This window comes from Pristiophorus japonicus, chromosome 19, assembly GCF_044704955.1.
Source record: "Pristiophorus japonicus isolate sPriJap1 chromosome 19, sPriJap1.hap1, whole genome shotgun sequence".
In the NCBI taxonomy this organism is placed as follows: domain Eukaryota; kingdom Metazoa; phylum Chordata; class Chondrichthyes; family Pristiophoridae; genus Pristiophorus; species Pristiophorus japonicus.
Genome location: NC_091995.1, coordinates 19,322,235 through 19,337,204, shown reverse-complemented (window position 1 = coordinate 19,337,204; position 14,970 = coordinate 19,322,235). Strand labels below are relative to the sequence as shown.

Below are 14,970 nucleotides of genomic sequence, written 5' to 3'. Positions count from 1 at the left end.
GTTTCCACTTGTGGAAGAGATCAAAACTAGGGGCCATAAATACAGAATAGTCAGGAGCATAAACACCGGCGTGGACCGGTTTGGCCGAATGGCCTGTTTTGGTGTTGAAAATACTACGGATTAGGATGAAGAAGTTAAAAACATTGACTGAAGCTTAAATGCTCACCTTTTGCAGTCTTTCGCCAGCTCGGTCATCTCCCTTCTCTAAGAGAGCCTGGAGCTGTCGTTCTTCTTCCAAAAGCTTAAGCCGCTTCGTATCAGCTTTCAGGACAGCATCGACTGCCGCTGTGTCGTCGGCCTTCACCTCTGAGAGGCCCCAAAAGTGGAGTCAGCTCAATGGGTCACTTTTCAATACAGCACACATTTCTGTACCTCACTCCTCGCTAAATCTATTTCCCCCTCTCAGAGCACATGCTATTCCCAAGCTTCCGATTAATTGGCAAGCATTCTGGATAAACGGTGTGATGAGTGAGGACTCTGTTGTGGGGAAGGCACTAGATTTTCATAAATGATCTGGAAAAAGGGTATTGGTAGCAAAGTTTGTGGGGATGACCCCAAAATATCAAGGATGGTTAATACAGAGGTAGATGGGGACAAGCTAGAGGGACCCAAGCTGTTTGGGAAGGGGTGTTCATTAGTGAATAATAATATAACACAAGAAATAGGAGCAGGAGCCAGCCATTTGGCCCCTCGAGCCTGCTCCACCATTCAATAAGATCATGGCGGATCTGATCTTGGCCTCAACTCCACTTCCCATAACCCTTCACTCCTTTATCGTTCAAAAATCTGTCTATCTCCACCTTAAATATATTCAATGACCCAGCACCCTTAGCTCTCTGGGACAGAGAATTCCAAAGACCCAGGATCCTCATTTCCGTTTTAAATGGGCAACCCCTTATTCTGAATCTATGCACCCTAGTTCTAGATTCCCCCACAAGGGGAAACATCCTCTCTGTCAAGCCTGCTCAGAATCTTATACATTTAAATAACCTGACTATCACATCCTCACCTAACTTTCACACAAGCGTACTTTCCAGCAATGGTATCTGGCAGCAAGCTGGAGCAGAATCGCTCTCTTCTATAACCGTCACTACATGAAAACTGAAATGAAGTCTGACCTTGTCAAATTCGTTTACCTTGTTCGCAGAGCAGCACATCAATGTTGGGGGGGATGTTCAGCACTCGGTTCTGAATGTGCTTCAGCAGCGTTGTCTTACCCTTGCTGAAAAACACAAGACACAATGTCAATACAATGCTCCTCTGGAACAGGCAGTTGTCTCGTGCAGTGGACGCTGATTTGCTGAATTACCTCAAGCGAGAGCTGGACCTGTTTCTGGTTGGGGCGGTCATCACCTCTAACAAAAAGGTAGGTACTGCAGGGCCAGAGTGATCGCCTGGATTCGTTTTGATCGCCTAGATGGGTCGGATCTTTTACATCTACCCAAGAGGGTAGGTAGGGCCTCGGTTTTACGTCTCATCTGAAAGATGACACTTCCGACAATGCAGCAATCCCTCATTACTGCACTGGAGTGTCAGCCTGGATAATGTGTTCATGTCTGAAGATCTCAATCCATCAGACAACAGAGAATGACCTTCCACTCTCAGGGATTATCCAGTAAAAAGACTTCCTTTCACTAACCACCCACCATGGAAGAAATTGCTTGCCCTCTGCTCAGTGCAACTTAAACTGGTGTCATTCCACAAACATACTGTGAAGATTTTAGCTGAAGATCCAGTGCTCGAAGAGCCTCTGAGAAATTGGGAGCAGTATTTGGCCTGAATAGGCAGCCACAAGGTAGATTGGTGGATGAAGAAAAGCAGGCAGGCTTAATGTCACAGCCGCTGTTCTGATTAATGGAGCCGGTCACCTCTGAGCACCTGTCAGTTGCCATTTTAGTTCTAGCAGAAATTTACATAATAGAATATTCTGCCACATGTACTCTCAGCTCAAGCAGAGAATGGCCACTTAGGCAAGGAACTAGAGAGGCGCTAATGTCTATACAATTGAACTAAAGCCAGGAGTCAGCACTTCCAAGAGAGGAGATAATGGAGGGGCAAAAAAAAAAAGTCAAAGCAGCTCTGCAATGAAAACTGGTTTTATCAGGTTATAACCCATGTAAGATGCAGGGCTATAAACTCCATTCAGAAAATTACTTCTACTCATTGATAGTACATCTCCATCTCTGATACATATTACGAGCATGTCTCAATTTCCTGCCCATATCTCTGCAACGGTAAATGTCACGGTAAAATAAAGCGATTGTGGACACTGAACACTAAGTAAGACCCTTAACACAAGGTTTACAATTTTACTGAAGCCCAATGAGAAAAGTCAATGGGTGAAGTTTTACTATTACTGAAAAATGCTGAAGGGGCAAGATCATTAATGTAGGTCAAGACTGAAATGAGCTTTATCTTCCAACTTACCCATTGGGTCCGACCAGACCGTATCTCCTTCCAGCCACAATGTACAGGTCCGCATTGATGAAGAGCTCCTTCCCGTGAGCCGAGATGCTGAACCTCTCCAGCTGAAAAAGAGAGATGCAGTTCCATTAAAAAGCACAGCTCCCAGCAGAAAAATTACTTCTACTCATTGTACTCAAAATTAGCAAAAATGTTAGCATTATGATACTTGGAGTGAAGCACGAATGCTTTATGCAAGATTTATATCATCCCAACACCCTTCAAGTGAGTTTCAGCTGGGTAATTGCAGCCACTACTGAAATCTGTTGGCTTACAATTTTGTTGAGTCAAACTTTCACCTCTCAAGGCACTAATAGATGCCAGGAGCTCCGCAAGACATTGCCAAAATTGACAATTTTTAATGTGAGTGTTGGCAAGTTATTCCACTATAGGGGCATCGCAGCCAAGCAGGACTCTCTCTCTCTCTCTCTCTCTCTCCACCCGCTTCCCCCCCCCACCCCCACCCCCCACCCACCCCGATCGTGTGGGACTAGAGCCAAATGTTTCACCCTTACTGCTGCATCGGCTGAAATGATATACAATCCTAGATTCAAAAAAGAGATGGTCGCCAAACCAAACATGCAAAACTACTCGTCACTGCCATCAAGGGCATTCAAAATACAGATAGATGATGGCTGTGAGGGTTAAGGTACTTGAGCAATCTGCTCCAATGGTCGGTTTTCATCCTTAATGCTTGGTATCAGCACTGATTATAAAGATATATACTTCCTGGTCTGTTTGTACCAAACCAGGTGGACTTGAGAGGAAGGAGGAAAATTGGGAGAGTAGTAACAACCATTTAGAATAGAAAACTGAAATATACATCATCGAAGAGATGAAGTATTTCCTGTGGACCAGTGGACCCAGTTGATGAACTAGGGATTCAGATCCAGGCAATGTTGCAATCTCATGCGTTTGAGGGGAATAGAAATCACACTCATTTTCATAATTGCACTTATTAATTGGCAGCTGAAATAAAGCTATATATTTGTGCACTTGACAGACAACTAATGTGGTCAACTCTGAAAGGGGATCTGTGTTTGGCCCTGGCTTCTTCAGAGCAGCAAAACTGTCCCAGAATGGGCTCAAAAGGAATTGTTCTTCAATTTTCCCACTTCTTTCCCAGCCACTGTCTATTCCCACAGAGTTCCCATCAGCTTGGCTCAATTGATAGTGTTTTGGTCACTGGGTGAGGTGCATATGGATCTGAAGCTCACACAAGTGCAAGACTCAGTGAAAGTGCTTCCAATGTAAAGTTAAATATCTCTGTCACTGCACATCAGCGTATGAGTGCTTTGAAATGTTTGAGAAACAAAATGTGTATACATTTAAGTCTTTCAGGGCCAATTTATTCTGGCAATTGCACCACTACTGTGGTAGGGAGCCTTGGACACAACCCAACACCATCCTGGCCCTAGAGCAATGACCCAACCCAAATTCTTCAAGTCAGGTGGCTCAACTCAGTCAAGTCACGCTTAACATTGATGTTTCCACGTGGTCAAAAGCAGAAATAATCGCCCAGTCAGGACTCCGCAGTAAGCACCTTGATGTCTGATGCATTCTCCAACATGGCCTGTCTCGATGACTGCTCGGCCTGCGACACAGAAAAGTCACCCTCAGCATCATTTGAAGCTTTCAGTGTGTCCACTTGACGCTGAAATTCCATCTGGGGAAAATTTGAAGAGGAAAAGAAATTGCAACAAATTAAACTTTATATCCTTACTTGCCAGCACATCAATATTCCAAGTTAAAATCAGCTATGGAACTACTTTTGGCTCTTAAAATAATTCCACCTGTATGGTTTTTCACTGGCCCAACCAGTTCTCTCAAATTGTCAGTTTTAAATAGAAATGCATTGGCTGCTGTTTATTGAGTGTTCAAGTTAAGCTGTTGAAATGCTAGATGGCACCCAACCCCTTAAAATAGACTTCACTGAAAACGCAGAGAATGTAAATATGATCCTGCATACGCTCCACCCAACACAGTACGAAACATTCACAATCGTAGGTAACCCAACTAAACCAAATGGGATTCCCACCCCATTTATAGATACTATGGGCCCAAGTTTCCACAAGAAAAAAAACGGGCACCCCTCCGAGTTGGGCGCCCGTTTTTCACGCCTAAAACGGCGCCTAAAAAAATCCTCGGTATTCTCCACCTACCTGTAGGTCCTCTGGCCCTCGGCGCAGCCAGCACGAGCTGTGGGGGGGCGGAGCCAGGTCCCTGCGCTGAAAACAGTGCCGGGACCTCTGCACATGCGCGCTACAGTGGGCACGCAAGTGCAGTAGCTCCAGGTGCCGAACTGTGTGGGAGGGGCCCGAAGCACGCAGCCCCTAGCCCTGGCTGAATGGCCTCACTGGGGCTGCGTGAATAAGGCTCCTCCCACGGCCAGCTCCTGCTCCCCCCCCCCACCCCCGACCAGACCCGACACCCGCTCCCCCCCCCGCCTCCGGACCAGACCAGACCCGCTCCCGCTCCCCCCCCCCACCCCCCGACTGGACCCAACCCGACCCGCGCTCCCGTTCCCCCCCCACCCCACTGGGCCCGACTCCCGCTCCCGGACTGGATCCGATCCGAGCTGACCTCCCCCCTCCCTCCCTCTCCGCGGCACGAACGGCTTTCTCTCCCACCCCTCCGCTCAGCGGCACAAACGGCTTTCTCCCCCCCCCCCCTCCCGCTCAGCGGCACGAACGGCTGCAGAATTCTCCCTGGCTGAAGCACTTTCACACAGGTAGGAAGATGGTTTATTTAATCTTTTCTTGGCTTATAAATGTTTATTCAGGTTGGATTTATTTGTATAATATTTGTAGAAGTATAAATAAGGATTTATTGTAGAATTTAATGAGTTCCCTTCCCCCTCCCCCCCCACCTCGTTCTGGGCGCCTAATTTGTAACCTGTGCCTGATTTTTTAATGTGTAGAACAAGTTTTTTTCAGTTCTACAAAAATCTTCACTGGCTCCATTCTACTTTAGTTTGGAGTACGTTTTCACTGTGGAAACTTTGAAATCAGGCGTCAGTGGCCGGACACGCCCCCTTTTGAAGAAAAAATTCTGTTCCAAAGTAGAACTGTTCTACCCGACTAGAACTGCAGAAAAAAAAAAAGTGGAGAATTGCGATTTCTAAGATAGTCCGTTCTCCACCAGTTGCTCCTAAAAATCAGACGCAAATCATGTGGAAACTTGGGCCCGATAAATTGCCTCTAGCAAAGCCCACAATCAGTTGAATGTGTTTTTTTCTACATATAATATGACAAGAGTTAGAAGAGACTCAGTCCACAGAGCCATGCAGTGGCCATAGCATGCAACTACAATGTGACAGTTGACATAGCAAAATTGAATGGGGAAATAGACAGAAATTTACAATGGTAAATGTTGATCAAATATGACAAAGTCGTAACATGAAGTACATGTCATATAAAATATACTGAAGTTTAGTCAGCAAACTGTGCCTCTCAGCCGAAGCTACAAGCAGATTCCAATTCTTGAGACTCTGTTCACTTAATGAGTCTCTGAGGCCTTAAAGGGACACAGCTCTACCTTACCAGCAGAATAATACATTCTATATTACAAGGTAAAACACTTCTGTCCTTAAAACAACACATAATTTGACATACCCCATGATCAACACCACGGAAGATCGGCTAGTACATTTTCATTTTAGTACACAACATTGTACCCAACTGCCAATCTACCATTATTGGTCACATTGTTGAATATATTGGATTTAAAAGCAGTGTGTATTTATATTCATTTTAACAATTCACTGGAGTTTCCACGGAGCTGTCGATCTTATGACGAAGATACTTTGAGAGATCAGGAGAAAACCTATGACCATTCGACCCATGTGTCTAGGGTATTATTTCCAGAGGTTTGTGCATTGACTATTATAGCCATTAGGTTTACAACAAAACAACTTTTACCATTACCAACTTTAACATTAGCTCCTCCAATGGTTTAGTTCATAAGGACAATGTACAACTGTGCCACATGCACCAGGAAGACTTCAGGTTTAATTTAAAGTCCGTCGTGACTTAACAATCTTAACTCTGTGTTAACTTCAAGAGCACTGGTGCAGGGAGGGAAGGAAAAAAATCCTCAGGATTTCTGCTCCTGATTATAAGGGGAAAAAAATACTTTTATATACTTTCATGACCGTGACCTCAGGTTGTCCCAAAGCACTTTACAGCCAATGAAGTACTTTTTAAAGTGTAGTCACTGTTGTAATGTAGGAAACGCAGCAGCCAATTTGCACACAGCAGTGTGAAAATGACTAGATAATCTGCCTTTGTGATGTTGATTGTCAGAGAGCATCTTGTGCTGGTGCACAGTAAGCACAAATACTGCAGAAAACAGAGTCTGGCCCGGATCTGATGCCTCTGCCCATTGAGAGAGTGGGGGGGTGAGGAAGAGAAAGAGATTCTGTTTATGGCCAGTATCAAGTAAGCTGAAAGAGTGCAAATACACATATAGCAGAGGGAAGAGAGAAAGGGGGACACATGGCACTTACTGATTAGCCTGCCAAGACTCATGCCCAGATTGTAAAAGGGTTAATACTGGCATTTAAATAATGGCACATTGATTATCTAGGCATCACATCTTGGCTCACGCAAGAATAGCAACTTGGGCGAGGTACTGGAAGGCACCAGCAGAATTGTATCCCTGCATCAATCAGCATCTTCTAGTGTGGATAAAATTAAAACGGGGAGAACAAAGAATTCAACCATTCGATAATTCCAGTTCAACAGAAACAGTGAACTTACAATTTGCATAAAAGTATCCAGCTGATAATTAACAACAATTGCCTCTCATGATATTGATCAGAATATTTAAAATAATACTCTAGGCAAGATCCCATAGGTACCATCCTTGTATTTAATGGAGAAGTTATCGGTTTACCAAAAACTTAAATAACTCCAGAGAATCAGGGTACTTTCTAAATGGTAAAAAGCTAAAAACAGTAGATGTCCAAAGAGACTTGGGGGTTCAGGTACATAATCAAAAAGGCTAATGGAATGCTGGCCTTTATATCTAGAGGACTAGCTTACAAGGGACAGAAGTTATACTGCAGCTATACAAAACCCTGGTACACCACACCTGGAATACTGTGAGCAGTTCTGGGCACCACACCTTAGGAAGGATATGTTGGCCTTGGAGGCAGTGGGTTTACCAGAATGATTCCCGGACTTCAAGGATTAAGTTACCAGGAGAGATTACACAAATTGGGGTTATATTCCCTAGAATTTAGAGGGTTAAGGGGTGATTTGATTGAAGTTTTCATGATATTAAGGGGAACAGATAGGGTAGATAGAGAGCAACTATTTCCACCGATTAGCGAGGGGCATAGTCTAAAAATTAAAGCAAGACCTTTCTGAAGTTAGGAAACACTTCTACATGCACAGGGTTGTAGAGGTTTGGAACTCTCTTCAGCAAACGGCAACTGATGCTGGTCAATCATTAATTTTAAATCGGAGATTGATAATACTTTTTGTTAACAAATAGCTATGGGATATGGGCCAAAGGCAGGTACAGGTATATGGAGTTAGATCACAGATCAGCCATGATTTTATCAAATTATCTCCTCCTGTTCCTCTTGGAAAGCTGCTGTAGAAGACTCTAGTTTGATGTCAGAAGGCTGCAAAGTGTCAACAATGAGGAAACATAATCCCATGGCCAGCCTGGGACCTACAGCTATCATTAGAGAGCACCACTGCCAGGAAGTGGTTACCTGCTTGTCTTTCTTGGATCATAGGATCAGAGTTGGGCAATAACATGTCATGGGCATCAGATCGGAGCTCTTAGGAGCACACAAAAGGCGTAAAGAATATCATCTCCCCAGGCAAAAGACAAACTTGAGTGCTCGCTTTGGATAAGGTCCTTTACTTGGTTTTGCTTTCAGATCGTACCAAAGAATTTATTTCGTCTTGCAGGTGACAGGAGAGCTGCAAAAGCACAAGTGCTATATGTGGCAATAAAATGGCATCCCTCCTTCACCCCAGCAGTATGGCTTAGTTTCAGATTCTGCTTAGGACTACAAAGCAGAAAATCTAAAACTTAAAACTTTTGTAGTTCTGACCTGTTTCTTCAATTTCTTTTTCTCTTTTTTGCTCATATTAGCAAACTTGTCATCTGTTGCCTTTTCCACATCCATTTCATCTTCATCTTCATCCTGCATGATTAGGGAGTACAGTAAGATTAGTCCATCTCTTCCAGTAGATGATCAGGTTTGTGTTGTACCATCTTACATGGTACCCTCAAAGACAAGAGAGATCGGCATCCTTTCTGTCTGAGCTCAAATCGAAACAAAGGTAAAGGCATGTCCAGCCCAAGCCATTTTTTGGTCAGCTGGATTTGACATGTGCAGAAAGCCACTACTATGTTTAAAAGTCTCCAAACCTCAAGCTACACTTTCTAATTTTGAAGTGCACATTTTCTCCCTTTTAAGTATGCACCCAAGTTCAGTATGCTTAGGCGCTGGTTGGCAGAGCTAAGGCTTCGGAACACCCAGGTCTGCAGGCTGATTGCTGGAGTTCAACCACTCAGCCTACCTGCAGAGACCACTGGTAAGCTTCCTGCTGCATGTCCATCTAGGACCACCCTAGCAATTAGAGTATTGGCTCACATATTTAACTGATCAAGGGGTAGAATTCCATCTCCTGGTGATAGGATGACCACTCCAGGTCCCATTAGTCAGCCAGGCTAATTGGTCAATCAGGAAGAAGTTTATCAAATGAGGGGTGAATCTTCCATCACCATGTACATCATTTTGACCCATAAAGGCCCGATTTATCTCCTTCTGAGGATGATAACTAGCTGGTCAAAGGAGCAATAATTTAAAAAATGTACTATGTCTGGCATGGAACTTTACTTGCCAAAAACACACATCAGAAAAATGGATGCACAACCTCGCCCCCCCCACCCCACTCCCCACCTCCAGCCGTCTATCTCCACTTGATCCCTCTGCTCGTCCAACTTTCTGCATTCTGCACTCCTTCCATTCTATTAGTGGTGGCAGCCATCAGGGCTTCCTATACTCGTCCACCTTGCTAAATCTCGCCCACCTTCAAAAGCCTCCTTGCAATCTAGATGTTTAACAAGCTCCTCCAGCCCTTCCAATCTGCTAGATGCACAATCCTCCCCATCTCCTTTGTGAAGTATGCTGGCAGGATTCTCTACATCAGTGCTGTAGCAACACAAACTTATTGTTGCTGCCAGAACAGGAAATTATCCAATTCCATAAAAACAAACAGCAGATGTTAATCAGATGCAAATCACACACAAGCAGCAACAAAAACAAATCAGAATATAATGGTTTAGGAGGACCATGCTCAAGTGTTTATTCTCAGTTAAAATAACACCAGCACTTGGTTACTGACTCCCATTAATATGTTAACTCACTGTTGCACTAAGTAACTCTCCTAGCTAGCTCCGTGTACATTTTTAAGACAGTCTTTAGACTCTTATGTCAAAACTCAATTTCTTTGTGTTCCAAAATATTCACCTTGATTTTTTCTTTGGACCCCCTTGACTGGGATTTATCCTCTTCATCCTCTTCGTCATCCTCCAGCTCCTCCTCATCCTCTTCCTCCACGTCTGCGGCAAAGATATTTTCAGTCTGTTGGGAAAAACACAAGGTAACTCAATTTTGCTTTTAAATTGCCCAATATCATTAAGTATCCATAACACAAAGCAGCTTGGCTGATGTTCACCAGGGTACCCATCAGACAATCTTTTTAAAAAAAAGATACACGAGTAACCACAAGGCACTGATCTTTGGGATCCGGTGATAATAAATATCACAAATGTATTTGCTGTAGTTTGTAAATAATTCCGCTCAGAGATGCTAATGCTAGGCTACTATTTGCTTGGGCACCAGCCATTCTCGATGTACAATGCCCAAGCAGCCATTCCTTATATGCGCAACTGGACAATCAGAGAGCACACACACAGCCAAAAGTAATTCTGGATTCACTCAAGCTCTACACACATGCTCTTTCCACAGGAGAAAGAAGCCCAATTGATTTTTCCTTTACCTCGCCTGGGGCATCGAGCACATCACCTGTCCTGGTGGAGATTAACAGAATGGAAATTGAACCTAGAACTTGTGGTTTGTAAGGCTCCATGTTTGATGGTGCATTTCAACACAGTCATATAAGGAAGATAATCTTGCAGTTTGTATCGTCAAAATCCCTCAATTACAACTGATAACTTGCTCCAAGGTATCGATTATGCTCTTTTGCAAGTATGAGAATTTGCCAAGAACCCCGATAGTTGTTAAAGTAAAGATGTACATGTTGCAGATTACATAACTAGTCAATACGAGGAGAATTGTTGGGAACACCACTTAATAAATCATCAATTACAAGGAAATGGGCTTTAGTCAGTTTCATATGCTTGCCGAGGTGAGAGATATTAGTACCGAGGACCAAAATTCTTCTACCTTTAGCAGTCAGCATCAAGTACAGAGTTCAGGTATAACACCAACATCGCATTTTAGGATTTTGACAATTTTGCCACAAAGGATCTGGGTCTAATTTATATGGAAGTGCTACTTTTATGTTAAATTTAGCTAATAAAAGTTTAAAATGCCCTCTGCAGCCAGAGCTCAGGAGTGGGGAGGAGCAAGATATGTATTTGAGTTAAGCCAGATGGACCAGTCAAAGGAATGTTTCCCATCTTCAGATTAATGAAAGTGAACCACTGTTTTGGGGTGACCATTTTATTTTGAGAGCAGCGGCAGATAGTTGCGAGCAGCCTCCACCCAGGGAAGGTCAGCCATTTTAATTGGTAGCTCTACTGACCAACCGGTGAGGGAAGGAATCAGAGATTAAACTATGAACTTCCTGCTTCCGTCCAGAGAGGGGGAAAGGGGACAGAGAAACAAATTCACATCAGTTCCAGAAAGGCTGCTGAGAGAGACTGTTGTGACACAAGCCTCCTTTATGAAGGAAGCCAGTCAAATTCAGTGACAAGACTGATTAGGAATGATAAAGTTAGCCTGTTAACAGATAGTGCGACATAGTTTCATGTTTCATAAGTTACACCAAGTTAATAGAAGTTAAATGTCTAGAACTACTACTTTGTTCAGCCATGTGTAATCTGTGAAATAAATTAGCTTCTTGCTTTTTCATTCACCTTATCTTACCAGATGGTTCTGCCTCTTGGAAGAATGCAGAAATGGTTGTACGTGCAAGATATGGTATGTAATCCCTATAACACGGGGCTTTCATTGTTACTGCTCTGGGCTGTCTCATCGCAATACTAGATACCGGGCAGTAAAGGTAAACTAGTCATCTTTGTGAACTGTCCAAGGTGGGGCTGGCAACTTAATGCAAGATGTGAGCAGATTTGTATTGCCTTCAATAACTCAACGTCAAGGACAATACAGATTATACCATGGTTTCGCAAGTTGGTATCATTCGATGTACCTTTCCTTTCCCTTTCTGTGGCTTTGATTCTTCTTTCTCCATTTCTTCTTCGCCATCAATCCGAGTCACGGCAGTGATAATATTGCTGCCCTGCAGACAATAATGAAACTTGAGTGTTACACTGACAAAGTAACAAAGAGCATCAGCCACACATCGGCTGCACAGTGTGTAACCAGGCCACGTGGTCAGCTGGCTGCAATGTAAATTATACATTACAGCCAGGACCAAGAGGCACTCAAATTAGACAGCCAGCCATTGCTTACTGGGTCAACTTTTTCTCCACTTCAGCTCTTTGGTCTCAATGAGAGCAGTACTATATCTTGCCTTCACAGCTCTGATCGGGGAATAAAACCATGACAAGCTCACCACTTCATCCTACCAACTAATTTTCCAGGGATCCATTACTGCGTTGCACCATGTTTACAGGCATCGAGAATGGTCATGCAGCCACCTTGTTCAGTGTTATGAAAGTATTTATTGTATTCATTTATCTCACCCAGGCCATTATTAGGGACACTGCAACTGGCCACAGCACCTGTGCACTGTAAGTGGGGAGAGGGCAAAGAAATCAGGACTCCTACAAAATGCCGAGGCTTCTTTGGCAGAACTTTCCAAATCCGTGACCTCCACCACCTAGAAGGGCACAAGCATTAGGTGCATATGAACACCATCACCTACAAGTCACACACCACCCTGAATTGGACAGACATCACCATTCCTTCAACTTTAGGATCAGACTGCAACAGTTCAAGGCAGCGGCCCACCATCACCAACTAAAACAAATGCCAGTAATACCTACATCTTGCAAATGAATAATTAATCAGCTGAAGAAACAACAATGGAAAACAAGAGAGTACCCCCACCGTCTCCTCAGTTGTTTATCCTGAGTCTTGGGAATTTTTCTTTTCGTCCCAGTGTTGATAAAACAAAGGCGGGATGAGAGAGTGGGAAGGTAGCGGCCATCTCACCCCTGCTTACAGCCCCCAAGTTTAGCTGTCATCAAAATGGCAATTACTGGCCCATCCAAACCATTCCAACTCAGTCCTTCCAAATGTTCTACCTTTTGCTTTCCTTTCCCTTTTGTGTGTTTTCCTTTTTTAGTCCACTTGTCCTCTTCATCATCGTCGTCAGAGAGTGCCTGTGACAAAAATCAGGCCAAAGAGTCTAGTTAGTTCCCGTTGAATGCAAGATCAACTATTAAGTTGTTTTTAGATTTACCTTTTATTTGTTCCGTCATTGGGAGAGTGACCTCCGTGAGGCACTACCATACACCCCACCCCCCACGTCCACAGATGTCTCAAGGAGGGTTGAGGGACTGGGCTTAAGGAAACTGCCTCATGACACAACTTTATGCATTGGCTGGACCAAAAATATGACACCTCATTGGTTAGGCGCTCGTGTCACAAAACAGCTTTCATCACCTTGTTCGCCCACAGACGCACTGACCAGAGATTACTATTCCAGGATGCAAGTCCCATGAAATTGTGATTCTTTGCTGTCACTGGTTGGGATGAGATCAGACACTTTATAATTGAGTGCCATTGATCAGCCCCTAGCACAAAATATAAAAACAGATAGCAAGAGTTTCTATAGATATATAAAAAGGAAGAGAGTGGCTAAAGTAAATGTTGGTCCCTTAGAGGACGAGACCAGAGAATTAGTGATGGGGAACATGGAGATGACAGAAACTCTGAACAAATATTTTATATCAGTATTTACGGTAGAGGACACTAATATCCCAACAGTGGATAGTCAAGAGGCAATTGCGGGGGGAGGGGGGAAACTTAACACAATCAGAATGGAGATGGTACTCAGTAAAATAATGGGACTAAAGGCAGATAAATCCCCTGGACCCGATGGCTTGCATTCTAGAGTCTTGAGAAGCAGCGGCAGGGATAGTAGATGCGTTGGTTGTAATTTACCCAAATTCCCTGGATACCGGGGAGGTCCCAGCAGATTGGAAAACTGCCCCTATTTTAAAAAAGGAGGCAGACAAAAAGCAGCAAACTATAGACCAGTTAGCCTAACATCTGTGGTTGGGAAAATGTTGGAGTCCATTATTAAAGAAGCAGTAGCAGGACATTTGGAAAAACTTAATTCAGTCAGGCAGAGTCAGCATTGATTTATGAAGGGGACGTCATGTTTGACAAATTTGCTGGAATTCTTTGAGGATGTAACAAACAGGGTGGATAAAATGGAACCAGTGGATGTTGTGTATTTGGACTTCCAGAAGGCATTTGACACGGTGCCACACAAAAGGTTACTGCACAAAATAAAAGTTCATGGGGTTGGGGGTAATATATTAGCATGGATAGAGGATTGGCTAACGAACAGAAAACAGGGTGTCGGGATAAATGGTTCTTTCTCAGGTTGGCAATCACTAACTAGTGGGGTGCCACAGGGATCAGTGCTGGGACCCCAACTATTTACAATCTATATTAATAACTTGGAAGAAGGGACCGAGTGTAATGTAGCCAAGTTTGCTGACGATACAAAGATGGGAGGAAAAGCAATGTGTGAGGAGGACACAAAAAATCTGCAAAAGGACAGACAGGCTAAGTGAGTGGACATAAATTTGGCAGATGGAGTATAATGTTGGAAAGTGTGAGGTTATGCACTTTGGGAAAAATCAAAGAGCAAGTTATTATTTAAATGGAGAAAAATTGCAAAGTACTAGAGTACAGCGGGACCTGGGGGTACTTGTGCATGAAACATGTTGTAGGCATTAGGCACCTGCTGAATATATCTAAACTCATATAAGTTTAAAACGGCCACATATAAAATGGCTGCCCAAGCATGATGGGAACCCCGTTAGTCAAGTAATGAACTGGGACTGACCGAGCAATGATCCTGTGAGGCCCACTACCAGGAATGCCTTGGATACAATGAACCAGTGATTTCACACAGCCGAAGTCCAAGGAAGAGAGATAAGGGGAGAATCTGCCTCACATAACGAGGTCATTAATCAGCCCGAGCTGACAAAACCCGAACATGCAGTTCCTGAGATATCAGGGAAATTCTATTGGGTTAAAGAAACCTATATGTAATCTATAATCGTTATGATTGGATTGTGTCCAGCCGA

The 14,970-nt window shown here is 43.6% G+C and overlaps 1 protein-coding gene across 2 annotated transcripts in view; it reads right to left on the bottom strand.

Moving 5' to 3' along the window:
* Positions 1-14,970, bottom strand: part of abcf1 (ATP-binding cassette, sub-family F (GCN20), member 1) — a 68,339-nt gene that overhangs the window by 30,112 nt on the left and 23,257 nt on the right. For both annotated transcript variants that reach the window (XM_070861344.1, XM_070861345.1), the window contains 8 exons: positions 12,949-13,026; positions 11,889-11,978; positions 9,962-10,075; positions 8,537-8,629; positions 4,007-4,129; positions 2,428-2,528; positions 1,137-1,222; positions 167-306 (listed from right to left, as the gene is read on the bottom strand). In XM_070861344.1, the coding sequence (XP_070717445.1) occupies positions 167-306; positions 1,137-1,222; positions 2,428-2,528; positions 4,007-4,129; positions 8,537-8,629; positions 9,962-10,075; positions 11,889-11,978; positions 12,949-13,026 (825 nt within the window). The remainder of the gene's footprint in view (positions 1-166; positions 307-1,136; positions 1,223-2,427; positions 2,529-4,006; positions 4,130-8,536; positions 8,630-9,961; positions 10,076-11,888; positions 11,979-12,948; positions 13,027-14,970) is intronic.